Source organism: Schizosaccharomyces osmophilus, chromosome 2, assembly GCF_027921745.1.
Source record: "Schizosaccharomyces osmophilus chromosome 2, complete sequence".
NCBI classification, from domain to species: domain Eukaryota; kingdom Fungi; phylum Ascomycota; class Schizosaccharomycetes; order Schizosaccharomycetales; family Schizosaccharomycetaceae; genus Schizosaccharomyces; species Schizosaccharomyces osmophilus.
This window is the reverse complement of record NC_079239.1, coordinates 2,081,771-2,095,731: the sequence shown is the minus strand read 5'-3', so window position 1 is coordinate 2,095,731 and position 13,961 is coordinate 2,081,771. Positions and strand designations below refer to the sequence as shown.

At 38.3% G+C, this 13,961-nt stretch overlaps 7 protein-coding genes across 7 annotated transcripts; 5 read left to right on the top strand and 2 right to left on the bottom strand.

Annotated features, from left to right (window-relative positions):
- Positions 1-1,723: 1,723 nt before the first annotated feature.
- On the top strand, positions 1,724-2,806 carry nrm1 (MBF complex corepressor Nrm1; the record flags this gene model as incomplete). Its single annotated transcript, XM_056182236.1, has 1 exon — positions 1,724-2,806. The coding sequence occupies one exon, from the start codon at positions 1,724-1,726 to the stop codon at positions 2,804-2,806; it is 1,083 nt and encodes a 360-aa protein (XP_056037647.1).
- Positions 2,807-3,093: 287 nt separating this feature from the next.
- tad1 (tRNA specific adenosine-37 deaminase Tad1) lies at positions 3,094-4,447 on the bottom strand (the record flags this gene model as incomplete). Its single annotated transcript, XM_056182235.1, has 3 exons — positions 3,094-3,958; positions 4,006-4,095; positions 4,245-4,447. 3 exons carry the CDS (start codon positions 4,445-4,447, stop codon positions 3,094-3,096), a joined length of 1,158 nt encoding a protein of 385 aa, XP_056037646.1.
- Positions 4,448-4,722: 275 nt separating this feature from the next.
- Positions 4,723-6,127, top strand: rae1 (RNA export factor, nucleoporin Rae1; the record flags this gene model as incomplete). The annotated part of the gene is made up of 3 exons (XM_056182234.1): positions 4,723-4,794; positions 4,841-4,917; positions 5,221-6,127. The coding sequence occupies 3 exons, from the start codon at positions 4,723-4,725 to the stop codon at positions 6,125-6,127; spliced, it is 1,056 nt and encodes a 351-aa protein (XP_056037645.1).
- A 443-nt stretch (positions 6,128-6,570) lies between these two features.
- rsm25 (mitochondrial ribosomal protein subunit S23) lies at positions 6,571-7,245 on the bottom strand (the record flags this gene model as incomplete). Its single annotated transcript, XM_056182233.1, has 1 exon — positions 6,571-7,245. The coding sequence occupies one exon, from the start codon at positions 7,243-7,245 to the stop codon at positions 6,571-6,573; it is 675 nt and encodes a 224-aa protein (XP_056038423.1).
- Positions 7,246-8,678: 1,433 nt separating this feature from the next.
- Positions 8,679-10,637, top strand: ppr7 (mitochondrial PPR repeat protein Ppr7; the record flags this gene model as incomplete). The annotated part of the gene is made up of 1 exon (XM_056182232.1): positions 8,679-10,637. The coding sequence occupies one exon, from the start codon at positions 8,679-8,681 to the stop codon at positions 10,635-10,637; it is 1,959 nt and encodes a 652-aa protein (XP_056037895.1).
- A 503-nt stretch (positions 10,638-11,140) lies between these two features.
- Positions 11,141-12,100, top strand: thp1 (uracil DNA N-glycosylase Thp1; the record flags this gene model as incomplete). The annotated part of the gene is made up of 1 exon (XM_056182231.1): positions 11,141-12,100. The coding sequence occupies one exon, from the start codon at positions 11,141-11,143 to the stop codon at positions 12,098-12,100; it is 960 nt and encodes a 319-aa protein (XP_056038409.1).
- A 518-nt stretch (positions 12,101-12,618) lies between these two features.
- On the top strand, positions 12,619-13,656 carry SOMG_03440 (mitochondrial CH-OH group oxidoreductase; the record flags this gene model as incomplete). Its single annotated transcript, XM_056182230.1, has 1 exon — positions 12,619-13,656. The coding sequence occupies one exon, from the start codon at positions 12,619-12,621 to the stop codon at positions 13,654-13,656; it is 1,038 nt and encodes a 345-aa protein (XP_056037648.1).
- Between the last annotated feature and the right edge of the window lie 305 nt (positions 13,657-13,961).

The following is a 13,961-nucleotide window of genomic DNA, read 5'->3' as shown; positions in this document are numbered from 1 at the left end:
TACCTTGGTCTTTTCATCATCTATCCGTCTTTTGTTTTCTTCTCTATTTTTTTTGTTTACTATTGAACTGACGACATAAAATCCTTGTGATGTTTGTAAACAAACGACTGAAAAATAAATCATTGGAAATACAAATAATGATATATGGTAGAAACAAAAGAATTTCTTTTTTTTTTTTCAGATAAACATAAAAGAACGACTGCAATCTCGAATGCTCTGAATGAAGTATAAGCACGTATGGATTTCTTGCTTGTTGCGTAGAGAAAATGTCAGAATGTGTAGAAAGATGAGAAGGCAAATATTGTGTAATTGAAAATACGAAAACAACAAAGAATGTTGGAAATTTTGAGGAGATGCATCATCTTTGATGTGAAACATTGGTTTTCTATGTGGTGATACTTGTAGAGAATATAGATCAGATTCTTTATGGATTGCAAATAAAGGAATCGTCAACAAGAGAACGAGAAAAAGAATTTCTTACTCTAATTTAATCAACAAACATGTGATTTGGGGGAGAATGTGACTTTTGCTAATAGATATCCTTCCAAGTAGAATCAATATTCAGATTCCAAAAAAACTCTAATGAGCTTTCGTACTTTTTTCGACCTTGGACTTACTCCTTGTAATCCGATGATACCGAAATACATTTCAGCGTTAGCTCAGCACTTGTACGAAACCCATTGTATCATTCCTACAAAATTCACTGACCTCCGGCATTTGAATTGCAAGCAATGCCTGTGAAACATAATATTCGGGTTCAAGTCAATCATGGGTCTAATCCACGCAGCATGTGTTGTGAGCCATTGCATTTGTTGATTCTGTTGTATTATATCACGTACATTAGGTACACAAGATTGACACAACATGGGAAAAACAATTTCTCGGAAGAATATTTTTTAAATGGGACAATCAATCGAAAGGAAATAACAATTTAACAAGTTTAAGGCGCCCAGGATAATTTGAGTACGAGATTTCAATTCCTGAAGTTTATCCTTAAACCTAGTTTTATTTCCACTCTGCTTAGTTCATTGCCTAAGATAAATCTTTTAGAGGTAATAGAGGTAATAGAAAGCATTGAAACTGCCACTGAGTCTTGAAAGGCGTTGATTGATTTCGTATGAATTGGTAAAAAGGAACTAAAAACGCATTATGTTTCCCAACCTAGAGATCCAAAGATTCTTCCTCTATTTGAGATTTTTACAACTTACGGTACAAACAAACAACAACAGGTCTCTGCTTTAAAGGCGTTCCTTGTGTGAATACGACCAGCAAATGGACGATTCTATATTCTCACTTTTATATTAAACTGCTATTTACCGTCCAATTTCACGGCTCAAACGGATGAGCACCACAGACTCCAAAAGTATTTGTCGCTGACTGGCGAGATTTCGTAAACACGCTCTTGTCTTTATTTTTTTTCTTAATTCTTGGTGTTTTGTTTACGCGTCAGAAAACGCGCGCGCTGTGAAAACCTACTTGTTCCTCGTGTATAGGTAACATTCACCAGTCGCCTCGCGCGCACGGAACGCCAAATCTAAGAGCAGCGCGCTTAAAGCGCGACGCGTTGCGTCTTCATATATAAACTGAACACTCTCAACGTTGTATCTTGGGCGAATTTTGTTGAAACAGCATTGTGTGTACTTTTCGTAACAGAATCAAAGGGGATTTCCTTGGTTATTAACATTGTCTTTGCTTAGCTAAATAAAGGAGGGACCAAATCAGAATGGACTCATTCTTGAAGCCTTCGACGCCATCGCGCAGGCAACCAGATGGGGAAAACCGAGCGGCTTTAGGAGAAATCAATGTTCAAGAGGATGATATACAAGCCAACCTTCCCGTCACGCCTTTGCAAACAGCCCCAGGCAAGGAAAACGCAGCCCCAGGATCAGTTTCCTCTAGTACCTTTCGGCCACATAAGGGCATATTACCATTAGGAGAGCATAAATCTCCTTTGAGTCCACGATGTGCACTCAAAGATTACGGAAGCGAAGAAACAAAGTCCGTGCCCTCTAGAAAACGTCCTTTCTTTACCCACGAGGCAGATACGGACCAAGACGTCGAGACCGAAGAAAACATAAGCAGATCTGCTGAACGTCCTGCACAACTCCATAATATAAAAACATGCGCCGAACATCTTCGATTGCGACTACAATTGGCCATGTATAAAGTTGAAGTCAACCAACTTTATTCTCCTTTGCGTGATTTGCCTATTGTCATGAAAACCAAGCTACATCATTTACCAAACACACCATGTATCACCTCCGTTTGGAAACAAAAAACTATTCCTTTTACTCGTTCACCCTCCCCTCAATTCTGTGAAGACAGCTTTTGCACGGATGACTCGCCTACCAAGTCAACACCCTCCAACCCCAGGCACGCTCAAATGCACAATCTTTTTACCCCTCAGTCATCTGGTTTGGATGATCTTGTTGCTAATAACCAGACTCCATCTCCTTTGAAAATGCCTCATCACCCTATTACAAAATCATCTTCATCTCATTCGCTTTGGGCTCGCCATGGGAAACTGACCAGAAGCGTGTCCCTTCTTAACGATCGCACACCCAAAAGGATTCGTCCCCGGTCTCTTTCTAAAAGCTATTCTACTCCTTTGAAGGCTTACAAAGTCCCGAGAAAGTCTCCAGCTAGCAATTCTTTTACAGGTCCTCCTACACCTATTTCTATTACAAACACACCCGAAAACTCATTCGAAAACGCATCTTACAAAAATCAAAGCCTTTACAACAGTACACCAGTCCAAATGCATGCTCCAAAAAGACATTTGTCCGACTTTGGAATGCTGAGGTAAATATATCTTTTGAGGCTTGTTCCCTAACATCAAAATGTTTGTAAGTCTTTTTTTCGTCATTCCTCTCACCCCTATATACTTTTCATACGTGTGTCTTTTTTCGATGGTATCCCTATTTTAATTATTCTTTTTGGTCTATCTGTATATAATATGTTCACGCTCTTTTCACAACCTTTCGATTGTATTCGTTGATTTCTAATTTACAATTGTTGTTCACGTGCTTTAAAGAATAAAAATTGTACTGAACATTCTGCTTATTTTGCGCATACTTAGTCTGTAATGAACCTTTACGAAATCCAGTCAAACTCGTCTCCTCCATTGCAAATCCAAGGTTTCAAAACATTCCGAACCAATATTTTAGCCCCTTCCCGGTCAATATTTGTTTGTTTCCAACTCTCATAATTTTTTATCTCCAAACTAGCATGCTCAACATCTTGCAAAATGCGCATCATAGCCTTTTTGGAAATCATACTTTGCGAGCGCTCAGTATCTTTTGCCTTTTTACCAGCTAGAATACCATTATGGATAACCTGAGTTGTATTCAACTGGTCTCCGAGCCATATTACGACGCTCGTACTGGTCGCGGTACGGATACCTGGTTCTACTAATTTCGAAAATGGATATCGTTTTTTCGTCGCTAACACTTGAAATGACTGAAATTTGTAATTCCCAAACATTTGATTCAAGAGTCCCACACATCGACCGGAAGGCCCAAATGCTCTTTCTATCGAGGTATGAACTATTACGTTTTCGGGAAGCACTAAAGAAGATAAGTATATTGGTTCAATAAGCAAGCTTGTTTGCGCATTCAAAACGGATAAAAACTGTTTAGATGAAAGCTTGTCTGAACAGCTTTTGCTCCAACTGAAAGAAGAATCAGCGCGGCCAGGTTTTGTTCGTACTATACTTAGCTGGCCAAAGTCAGACCGGCCGCGCATGGGCTGATCTGCTAATGAAGCCAGGTTCCAAGGCTCACTGTTTTCTAAGCTGCTTGCTAATAGCTCCATACTTGCATCACCACAGGGACATTCTGAAACATATAGATGGAGCTTTAAATTTCGACGTAAACGTAATTTCCCCTCGTTTTTTTTTTCAAGGAGCCATGCTCTACTTGGTTCATCGTTGTACAATTTACAATGTTCTAATAAAACCCTTTGATGAACAAAATGTTAGCACGATATAACAAAGCCAATTCATACCGATTAAAGCATCGTAATGCCAATATCTCAGCGTGGCAGTCATGTAGAATGCTACCAAATTGGTATGGCTCAATTTTGGAGATTGGTATACTGATGCAAATTGTAGTTAGTGCATGTTTCTGAGATTTTTACAGTTTCCGGATAGTGCTACTCTCCGGAAACCTTTTGGAGTTTAGGTATACCATTTCACACCAGTTCTAGGAAAATGTCAGTAATGTTTAATTTTGTAACTCACATACGATAAGTCAATACAAGTGAATTTTCTTTCGTTCGTATCTTCCAGGACAACACCAGCTAAAGTTGTCCATTCATGGACTCCATTTGCCCTTACAATCGGTTTTCCATGCGCTGGTAAACGTTTGTAAGCTTCCAAGACACATTGTGCGATCGTGTCTGGCGTTTCATCTCCTCCGGAACTCGCAGGAATCCATTTTAGGCTCATTAAGTTGTATTTCAATCAAAAAATATAAACTTAAGGAACACAAAAAAGTAAGAATCAACTTTCTATAAATAAGTAGAATCTGGTCTATGCTGCCAAAGATGCTTTCTTAGCAGCTGAGTATTCTGAATGGCAATAAAAAGTTTTGGAAAAAAATTTTGTAAACTTCAAATAAAACCAAAGGAAAGTTCTGTTTTCTTTGGCACGGTTTAAAACATTTCTCATATGTTGGTGAAACAGGTCGACGAAGACACTCTGCCAACCGCCAAAATCATAAAATGTCGCTTTTTGGTCAAGCTGCTACAACAACGGTTTCTTCTGCAACAGGAGACTTAAAATCAGATGTCGAGGTATGTTTAAATCCAAAGTAGAATCAAAAATCGCTTACGAACAAAGGTTCCACAACCCCCAGAAGACTCGATATCAGACTTGGCGTTCTCACCTCATGCCGATTATTTAGCTGCTTCTTCTTGGTATGTATAATTATTCTTTAATATATGTCAGTGTGCTGCTTTTATCCTATTCGTCTAAGGAAGAGATGCAGTATGGAAAGACAAATATCATCATGACTATATACTGTACACGATCTTGGTAAATTATAACCTAAAGGTTTCAATGCCTTCTACCGTGTTAATATTTTATTAATTGGTGATTTTTATTTATAACCACGTTATAATAGGTGTTACAGTGGTTTATGATGGTTTTATGTGCTTTCACTCATTTTCCAAATATATTCGCAATGTTTATAGCTAAAGTTTCATTCTAACACCAAGTAGGGATAGTAAAGTCCGCATTTATGAGGTCCAATCGACTGGGCAGTCTGTTGGAAAAGCCTTATATGACCATCAAGGCCCCGTTTTGAGTGTTCATTGGTCGCGTGACGGAACAAAATTGGCTTCTGGTAGTACCGATAAGTCAGCAAAGGTTTTTGATATTCAAACTGGTCAAAATCAACAGGTTGCTGCTCATGACGATTCTATTCGATGTGTCCGTTTCGTCGAAAGCATCGGCAGTACCCCTATTTTGGCTACGGGTTCCTGGGATAAAACTCTCAAGTATTGGGATCTTCGTCAACCAGCTCCTATTGCTACCGTCAATCTACCTGAGCGAGTCTATACCATGGATTCTGTCCATCCTTTGCTTGTTATAGGTACCGCTGAGCGCAATGTGTGCGTCGTGAATCTTTCTGAACCTACAAAAATATTTAAGGTTGCTATGAGTCCCTTGAAGTTTCAAACTCGAAGTATCGCATGCTTTGCCAAAGCAGATGGTTATGCTATTGGTAGTGTGGAAGGAAGATGTGCAATTCAAAACCTGGACGAGAAGATTCAGAAAGATAACTTTAGTTTTAGATGCCACCGTACACAAGGAACGGGAACATCCGATGTATATAGCGTGAATTCTTTAGCTTTCCACCCCCAATACGGAACATTTTCTACAGCTGGATCAGATGGTACCTTTAGCTTTTGGGACAAGGACAGCCATCAACGCTTAAAGAGTTATCCTAATGTTGGTGGTCCAATTGCTTGCACCGCATTTAATCGTACTGGTGATATCTTTGCCTACGCCGTCAGCTATGACTGGAGCAAGGGCTATTCATTCCATACCCCTCAACATCCTAACAAAATAATGTTACATCCTGTCCCTCCCGAAGAAATGAAACCACGTCCTAAAAGGAGGTAATAAATGGTTTCTATCATATACATCACGCAAATGAAAATTATGATTTCAATTTTCGACTTTACTCTTGGCTGACCTGTAAGGATGCAGTAAGTCATTCCGCGACTTGAGGCTACTTAAAGAACAAAAAAAGATCTCTTCATTTTTTGTATACATAATCTTAATGGCTACTAAGGAGCAAATCCAACAACAGTAATCTAGGCAAGTTACTTGTTTAGTAATGTGACTTTGGAAATTGCGCAGTCTATCTATATAATTTTGGCAATGCGATGTAATCCTTGACAGTTTGCAACCTTATTCATGTTCATTACATTTGTGAGTCATATAACTTAAAAGAAGCGACTTCTTGATTTATTTTACGACGAGGATATATTTTAGAATAGATTGCAATCAGTGAGTCATAATTAAATGGTTATTAGCAGGGATAATATATTTTAAACAACTTATCATGGTTTAGACTGTACATCCGGTGAGCTGGATGAAACATCAATGACAGGATCCGTATTTTTTGATCGGAAAACTTCAGAACGTTGAGAAGCTTTTTCAAACCAGTCGTTAAGAACTGCTTGATCAAGTTCATGACCGAGTTCAAGATCTGATTTTGTAAAGGCAGCACCCAATGCTTGTGCTTGATCATGAGCTATACGTTGTTGAATCTCCTGCTTGGCTCTCAATTTGTAAAACTCTTGTCTAGCTTCATCATAAGCACTCTGTACGTCCATCTTTTTATTTTGAGTTAACCACAATGTTCGCTGAACGACGTTTTCACCCGAAAGCGCTTTTCTGGGTTGATCTAATTGACTCCAATCACAGTAGAGATGGTCATTGCCATCATTTTCAGCAATAATTTGAGGTCGAGCCAATTCCCAAGGATGGTCTTGATAGAATTTTTTGCGAAGTTTGTCTTCAGGCCACTGGATGGATTGTGGGTGATACATTTCCTTATTGCCATTCTTAACATTTTGAACTTTTGATGAGTAAAGAGGAGTAATTCGCTTCAAGTACTGACTAGCCGGAGGATACTTAGCGACGGCACTATACCAAGAAGGCATTCCCACCCATGGTTTTTTCACTTGTGCTGCAAAGTTGCGGAGAATGGAGTTTGCTTGATGCTTTGACATGCTGCTAACAAAAAGAAAGGAGAATACAAAGAAATTTTTGGGGATAAAATATTAAAGAAAACAAAACAGATGCACAAACACTATGTCAACAAGAAGGACCCGTTTTTAAGCAAAAGACATGGAATCAATCTTTTTGTAGAGATATTTGGATGAAAACCATCAACTGACACCAGTGAATATAATGCGAGCAAAAAGATGATTAAAAATGATTTTAAGAAAACAAATGTTTTCTTTATGAAATAGCGGTAGTGAATTCCAGGAATGAAGTTGATGGGTAGTCGAGTGACGGTGTTACTCAATTTTGCTTCGATAAACAACAAAGGCCAAATAGGAATTTTGAACGGCAGAAATCATTTTATCGCAATGCCTGCTTTGTTTTCGTATGTCGGACGCTGTATTGGATTTGAAATTTAGACATTGCCTAGTTTTCCCAATCGCGAGATGCTCAATCATAAGAACATACGAATAGGTGCGCTTCTCATCATCGCCTCTTTTATTCAGTACGAGGAAAAATGACAGCTTTGAGATAAAAGTGAAGCAAAAAACTTAGAGTAAATCATTTATTGAGTATTATCGCTCCACAGTATTGAAAGGCGAAATGCCGAAGCAGTTTTATGAACTACTCAGCTTAACCCGTGACTAGACGCTGCGATGCCAAACTATGCCAAATCACCAAAAAACAAAAGAAAGAGAGCGGAGAGCAATAGCAGAACTTCCAAAGTCCTTTCCTCAGGCATTCAGTTAGGACATGAGAATGCCGGTAACGATCAATTTGCCCATACCTTCATGCCCTGAGACGCAGAAATTATCGTTTTAATAGATTAGATGGAAAAGAAACAATAAAATAGACCATAGTCGAAAGACTCTTTAAATTGACTGAATTCAAGTGCTTTCAATTTGCGAATTCGGCATCTTTACCAAGGTTCCAGTACTCCTGTAAGAAGAAAGAAGGAGAAGAGCTTGATCTATTTAATTATATAAAAAGAATAAAAAATGTTCCCAAATGGTGATCTTTTTGCTAAAAAGGATATAAACAAATGAAAAAACAATGTTACCTGTATAGGAAAGCACAGGTCTCTGATGGAGTTATCCTTTCCTAACACCAGAAACCAGAGTCCTTTTAAAAAGTCATTAATCCCTTATATAATATACTTTTTTAGGGACATTACTGGGTTAATGACATGAATGAGATAAATTGTCAATTTTTTACAGTGGAATTTGAATGTTCGTGTCATTAATACTCATGAGAAAAAAGCAAAGCGCTTTCGGCGGATTTCGACATTGATTTTCTCCAGATATAAAATTCTATACCCCTCTCTTAATTTTATTAGTCGTGTTTTAGCTTCACAAGTCAAACTTCTGCTATAGGAACACACATCTCATAAAACCCCCCATTCCTGGGGATAGTGATATACTGGGTTCCTCAAAAAGAAATGCAAAGGTACCAAACATCCGTACTTTCTGCATGGTTTCGGCATGTACGTTCCCAGCAAGCTGTATCAGTTTCTTGGAGATACCACCTTAACAGCAAGTATTGGCATAGCACACCTTTCCCATTTTCTAGTAATGATATGCATCCCAACCTTTTGTTGACAAAAACTCCCAAACCGCTAGCTGATGGACAATCTACGAATATTAGATCTTCAGCTCACTTTGAGCCAAGCGGACTTGCTCATTTCCTCTCAAAATACCCTTTCTTCCAAAAAACGAATCATGAGGATGTGCCTGAGCTTGTCCAAAAAATGGAAATTCTGAGTTATTATGTGTTACATGCCCCATCTCTGCGGCAATTTTCTAAAAACGAAAAGAAAGAATTTCAACAGTGGGTTTATAAATACATGACCGACTTGATAACAGAATCATCTACATTAAGCTTCAGAGTTTACCAAAATCTCAGTCCTTTGGCCTTGACTTATGTAACCGGGCTTTGGACAAAAATCGCCAGGGAGAAGAATTTACATGAATTCCTTAACATGATTTTACATCGTTTTTTAGAGAACTTTACGGCCTCGGATCCACCACATACAGCTTGCATGTATTCAATAATGAAAAGTAGTTGCTGGTGCCACTCGTCGTTATCAAATAGTTTGAAATTACTATACTTCAAGTCTTTGATGCTTTATCATTTGCAGCATCCGAATTTACCGATTCCGCAGGAGACGCTGTACACATTAAAAAAAGCCATTTTTCCCAAGAAACTAGATTCTACACACATGGTTCCAATTTCTTTTCCCTATGATTTACAACTTAAACATGTTTTTGACTTTCTTTCTCAAATGGCGGCTTCTAGTAATGAAACCTTTTGGGCAAATCAATTAAGCAGATTATGGATCGACGCTGGCGTGGGTCCATTACCAAAGCACTCTTTTGTTTCTATTATCCAGTTATATTCAAAACACGGACTTATAAAAAAGATGCAGAACCTACTTAATGCCCGTGATCATACTCAGTATCTCTACGACCACCGCGTTTTGTCAGCGTTTAACAACTGCTTTGCTAGAACTGTTGACCCGCTCTCCATCCATCTCACAATAAAATATTGGACTAGCAATTTTGCAAAACATTATGAAATGTACTTACCGTACATTTACAAGTTTTGCATGCATTCTTTTCTAAAAGAAAAAGAATTCCAGAAGGCAATCTTCTTTTTTACAAAAATACCCCAAAAGTATCTGATGGAAGTTATTGTAGCTCAGTTACTAAAAGCACTTACTGGTGCTCGACAATTTCATGAAGTGCTGTCCATTTTTCACACTTATTATTCTGGTGATACATTATTGTTGTTGAAGAACCAGAAAATATTAAAGATGGCTCGCAAACCTTCACGGTATGTATTAGATATTCGCCCGAAGTCCTTAGATGCTTCTCCCACGGCTAGTACAGCATTGGCAGTAGCCATTTGTTATATGCTGAACAATGCAACGGAAGTTTACAAAATACTGGCAGCAGCTCTCTCATATTCAGAGAAAAGGGTGCCGTTTCATTGTAAATCCTACCATGTGTTATTCAATGGTGTGCTGAAGTTGCCATATACGAGTCACGAATTAGTGATTCAGTCCTTTTGTTTGTTGAAGCTAAGAAGAAAAATATATTTGGAACAGAGAACTGAATTTTATAGTGTTCTGCTTTCGTATTTCGTTTCTATAGGTGATTTTCCTCATGCGCTTCAAGTAATACATATCCTGTCGCGGAAAAGAAATGGGTTTACTATACACACATGGAATTGGTGGCTCTTATCCTTACTACAATTAAAGCTTTACGATCGAGTAGTTCGTGCTTATTGTGAATTTCAACGTTCCAAGATTCATCCTAACGAACGCACTATTGAAATCATGTCAATGCTACCCGGTGCTTACCAGTACAAATTGAAGGAACTGAAGTTGAAGGGATAGGATACCTTCATATATCTATTTTTGGAAAATGCTTTACAGAAAAAATTAGAAATCACCGAAGAGATCCTTCAGTGAAGTACTTTGTTGTTTGAATGCATGGCTATTGGATAAATATCATGCACTTGATGTTTTCTGATACTGGTTTTTTTTTTAAAAAAAAAATTGGGTTTGTTCAATTAGTTACGCTGGATTCATCTACGCTCTTTACCTTGTAACACCTTTTATTTTACGTTTTTGTTATGTACAACTGTTCATTTATGCCATCACCCATCTACTTAATAAAACGGCTTTTCTTGAAATTATTTAAGATCCTCTTTCTTGAAACTCCTGATGTAAAAGAAAAATGAATTTTTAACTGGATTTAGACACCAAAAACGACCATTTACCACCGTTTTTGCCAATTGTTGACATATGCATTCGGATTATATGTATACTCCATATGATAATATATTTATAATAGTAAATTTGTAGTTTTCGTGAACAATGTTTTGACTGCAATTCCCATGAAAGTAGATCAAGAAGTAGTAAATAATGAAAAAGAGCTATTGATATCAAGAGAAGGATATGATTCTGTGGAAACTGGCAGCATAGAAGAGTCGAATATCAGAAAACTGAGGAAGCGTTCAAATACATCGACGTTTGCAGAATCTTTGAAAAAGTTTCGATACCCTATAGAAAGCGCTGTACCTGAAGGATCAAAACTAAAAGAAAATGTGTGTGAGGAACTCAATGCCGATCTTTCAAATGACGAAAAGAATGAATTACAAAAATCCACTTTTCAAGTGAAGAAGGGAAAGTGTGATCGGAATGCTTTGGAATTAGATAAAGAATCTCATACGAAGGGGGCAACCAGAAAGAATACAAAAAAAGTTCAAAAGGATACTTTGCCCCAGAATTTGCCTGGTGTCCCCGATCATATATGTGAAAATCCTTATGCTATTCTAGTTGGCCTGAATCCTGGGTTAACTTCTTCTTTACGAGGACATGCGTATGCTTCACCGAGCAATTCCTTTTGGAAGATGATGAACAAGAGCGGTATTTTAGAAGAAGGTATCGAATTTACGTACGAGAACGATCAAGATCTTCCAGCCCATGGTTTAGGAATTACAAACATATGTGCTCGACCATCAGCTAGCGGTGCAGATTTAAGCAAGGAAGAATTCCGCGAGGGTGCTTTAATATTGGAAGAAAAGGTTCGTCAATTTCGTCCAAGAGTTGGCCTCTTCATATCCGGAAAAGGGATTTGGGAGGAGATGTACAAGGCTACCACTGGAAACAAGCGGCTTCCAAAAGAATTTCAATTTGGTTGGCAAAGTGAGACCTTTGGAGGTTCTCGTGTATTTGTGGCTATTAGCTCAAGTGGACGGGCTGCTGGATACACTAGCGCTCGGAAGCAAGAACTTTGGAATCAGTTTGCTAAGGATGTAAACCTTGCTCGTGAGTTTGATCAAAGGAATCGGTAAAGCCAGAAATTATGAAAATCCTCTTTTGGTTGAATGCATATATCGTGGTGAATCATTAACCTACTAAAGTCACTGGTGCGAATTGCCATACTTTTAGCAATGATACTATTTTACTTTTTGAAAGAGTTGCTATAGTTTCAATATTCTCTAATCTCTACCAGACAATCTTTTGAAGCCAAAAAAAAAGTGGCGCACTTTATGCTGAATCTTTTGCGTCCTACATATTCTTCTTTCGTTCTATTTATCCGTCTATTTATTTATATTTTGTTTAATTATTCTCATAATTTTGACCCTGTTCTTTTTGCCTACCGTATTTAAGTGTCAGTGATATCAGCCTTACTTCACCTCTAATAATTAAGGCGATGATGACAACTTTTTATTTTTCCTAGAACCATACCTTTGTATTTTTTCTTTATAACTCCTCTCTTCTCCATAATTTACCTAGTGATATTTCTAAAGCAAAAGCAAGTGTAAACGTTTTTGTTTAGCAATAATTAAATTTCTTGATAATTGGAAACATGGAGTCAATTGACAAGACAGCCACTAAAGCCGCTTGGGTTTATAACACCAGTGGACCAGTCCGAGATGTCCTTAAACTTGATAAAGAGTTCCCAAGCGAAACCAGCGAAGATTTTAAGCCTGACGACATTCTGGTAGATGTTGTAGCTATGAGCATCAATCCCATTGATTACAAGCTCATGCAAACATATAAAATGTTGCTCAAGCTTATGTTTAAATTTCCTGTCATTCCTGGCCTTGACTTTGCAGGAAAGATCGTGGCTACGGGTCCTGACGTTAGGGGTTTGAAAGTAGGTGATCATGTTTGGGGAAAACAGGCCGTAGCCCGTTACCGTTCCCAAGGAGGAACACTCACGACTCGGATTCTTACTGATACCAAATGCGTATATCCTCTTCCTGACTCGATTAGCTTCAATGATGCTGCTGGCTTTGGCGTCGCTGGCATCACTGCTTGGGAGGGCTTGGTCGAAGCCATGCACGTTAAGCCTGGACAAAGGGTAGTCATCCTTGGAGGTAGCGGTGGTGTAGGAACTTTTGCTATTCAAATTGCAAAAGCCCTCGGCGTGGAAGTGACCAGCATTAGCTCAACAACAAATTTACAATTGTGCAAGTCTTTAGGAGCTACTCATACGATTGATTACAAGTCCGAAGACGTCGTTGCCAGGTTAGGTGAGACCGGTCCCTACGATTACGTTTTTGACTTGATTAATGACAATGGTCTGTACAACGCATCCTCTAAATTTTTGAAGCCGGATGGCGCTTTTTACGGTATTGCAGGTGATGTTTCTCTGGGTTATATGGGTAGCGCTATATCACGCAAATTGAGACCCAAAGTTTTGGGTGGCAGCTCCCATGCTTACCATAATTATTTGCTTAAGGCGGAACCGAAAACTATTAAAGAGTTTGCCGAGTTTGTTAGCGAAAACGGAATTAAAACCGTTACTGATAGCCTTTACAATTTCGACCATGCCCTTGCTGCTTTTGATCGGTTGACTTCTCATCGTGCTAAGGGAAAGATTATCGTTAAGATGGATTAAGTGTTTTATCGTTTTCCTTATTTTGTTTTATGAGCATATGACGACAAATTGTTTTGATTTTTATTATTATGATAGCACTGCATAAATGAATACCAATGTTGATATGATTACTTTAAGTATGCTCAAGAAGGATAGTCATATATAGTATAATTGAAGACGTAAACTTCAACAATGAATTAGGAAATACTTCTGTATAATTCAGGCTGTAAATACGTTGAGATTGCATATCTCTTCAAGCAGCTACATGAATGCAGCTATCCAACAACTTTTTTTTTCATACTGTATTTTCACAAACAGACGTTGCA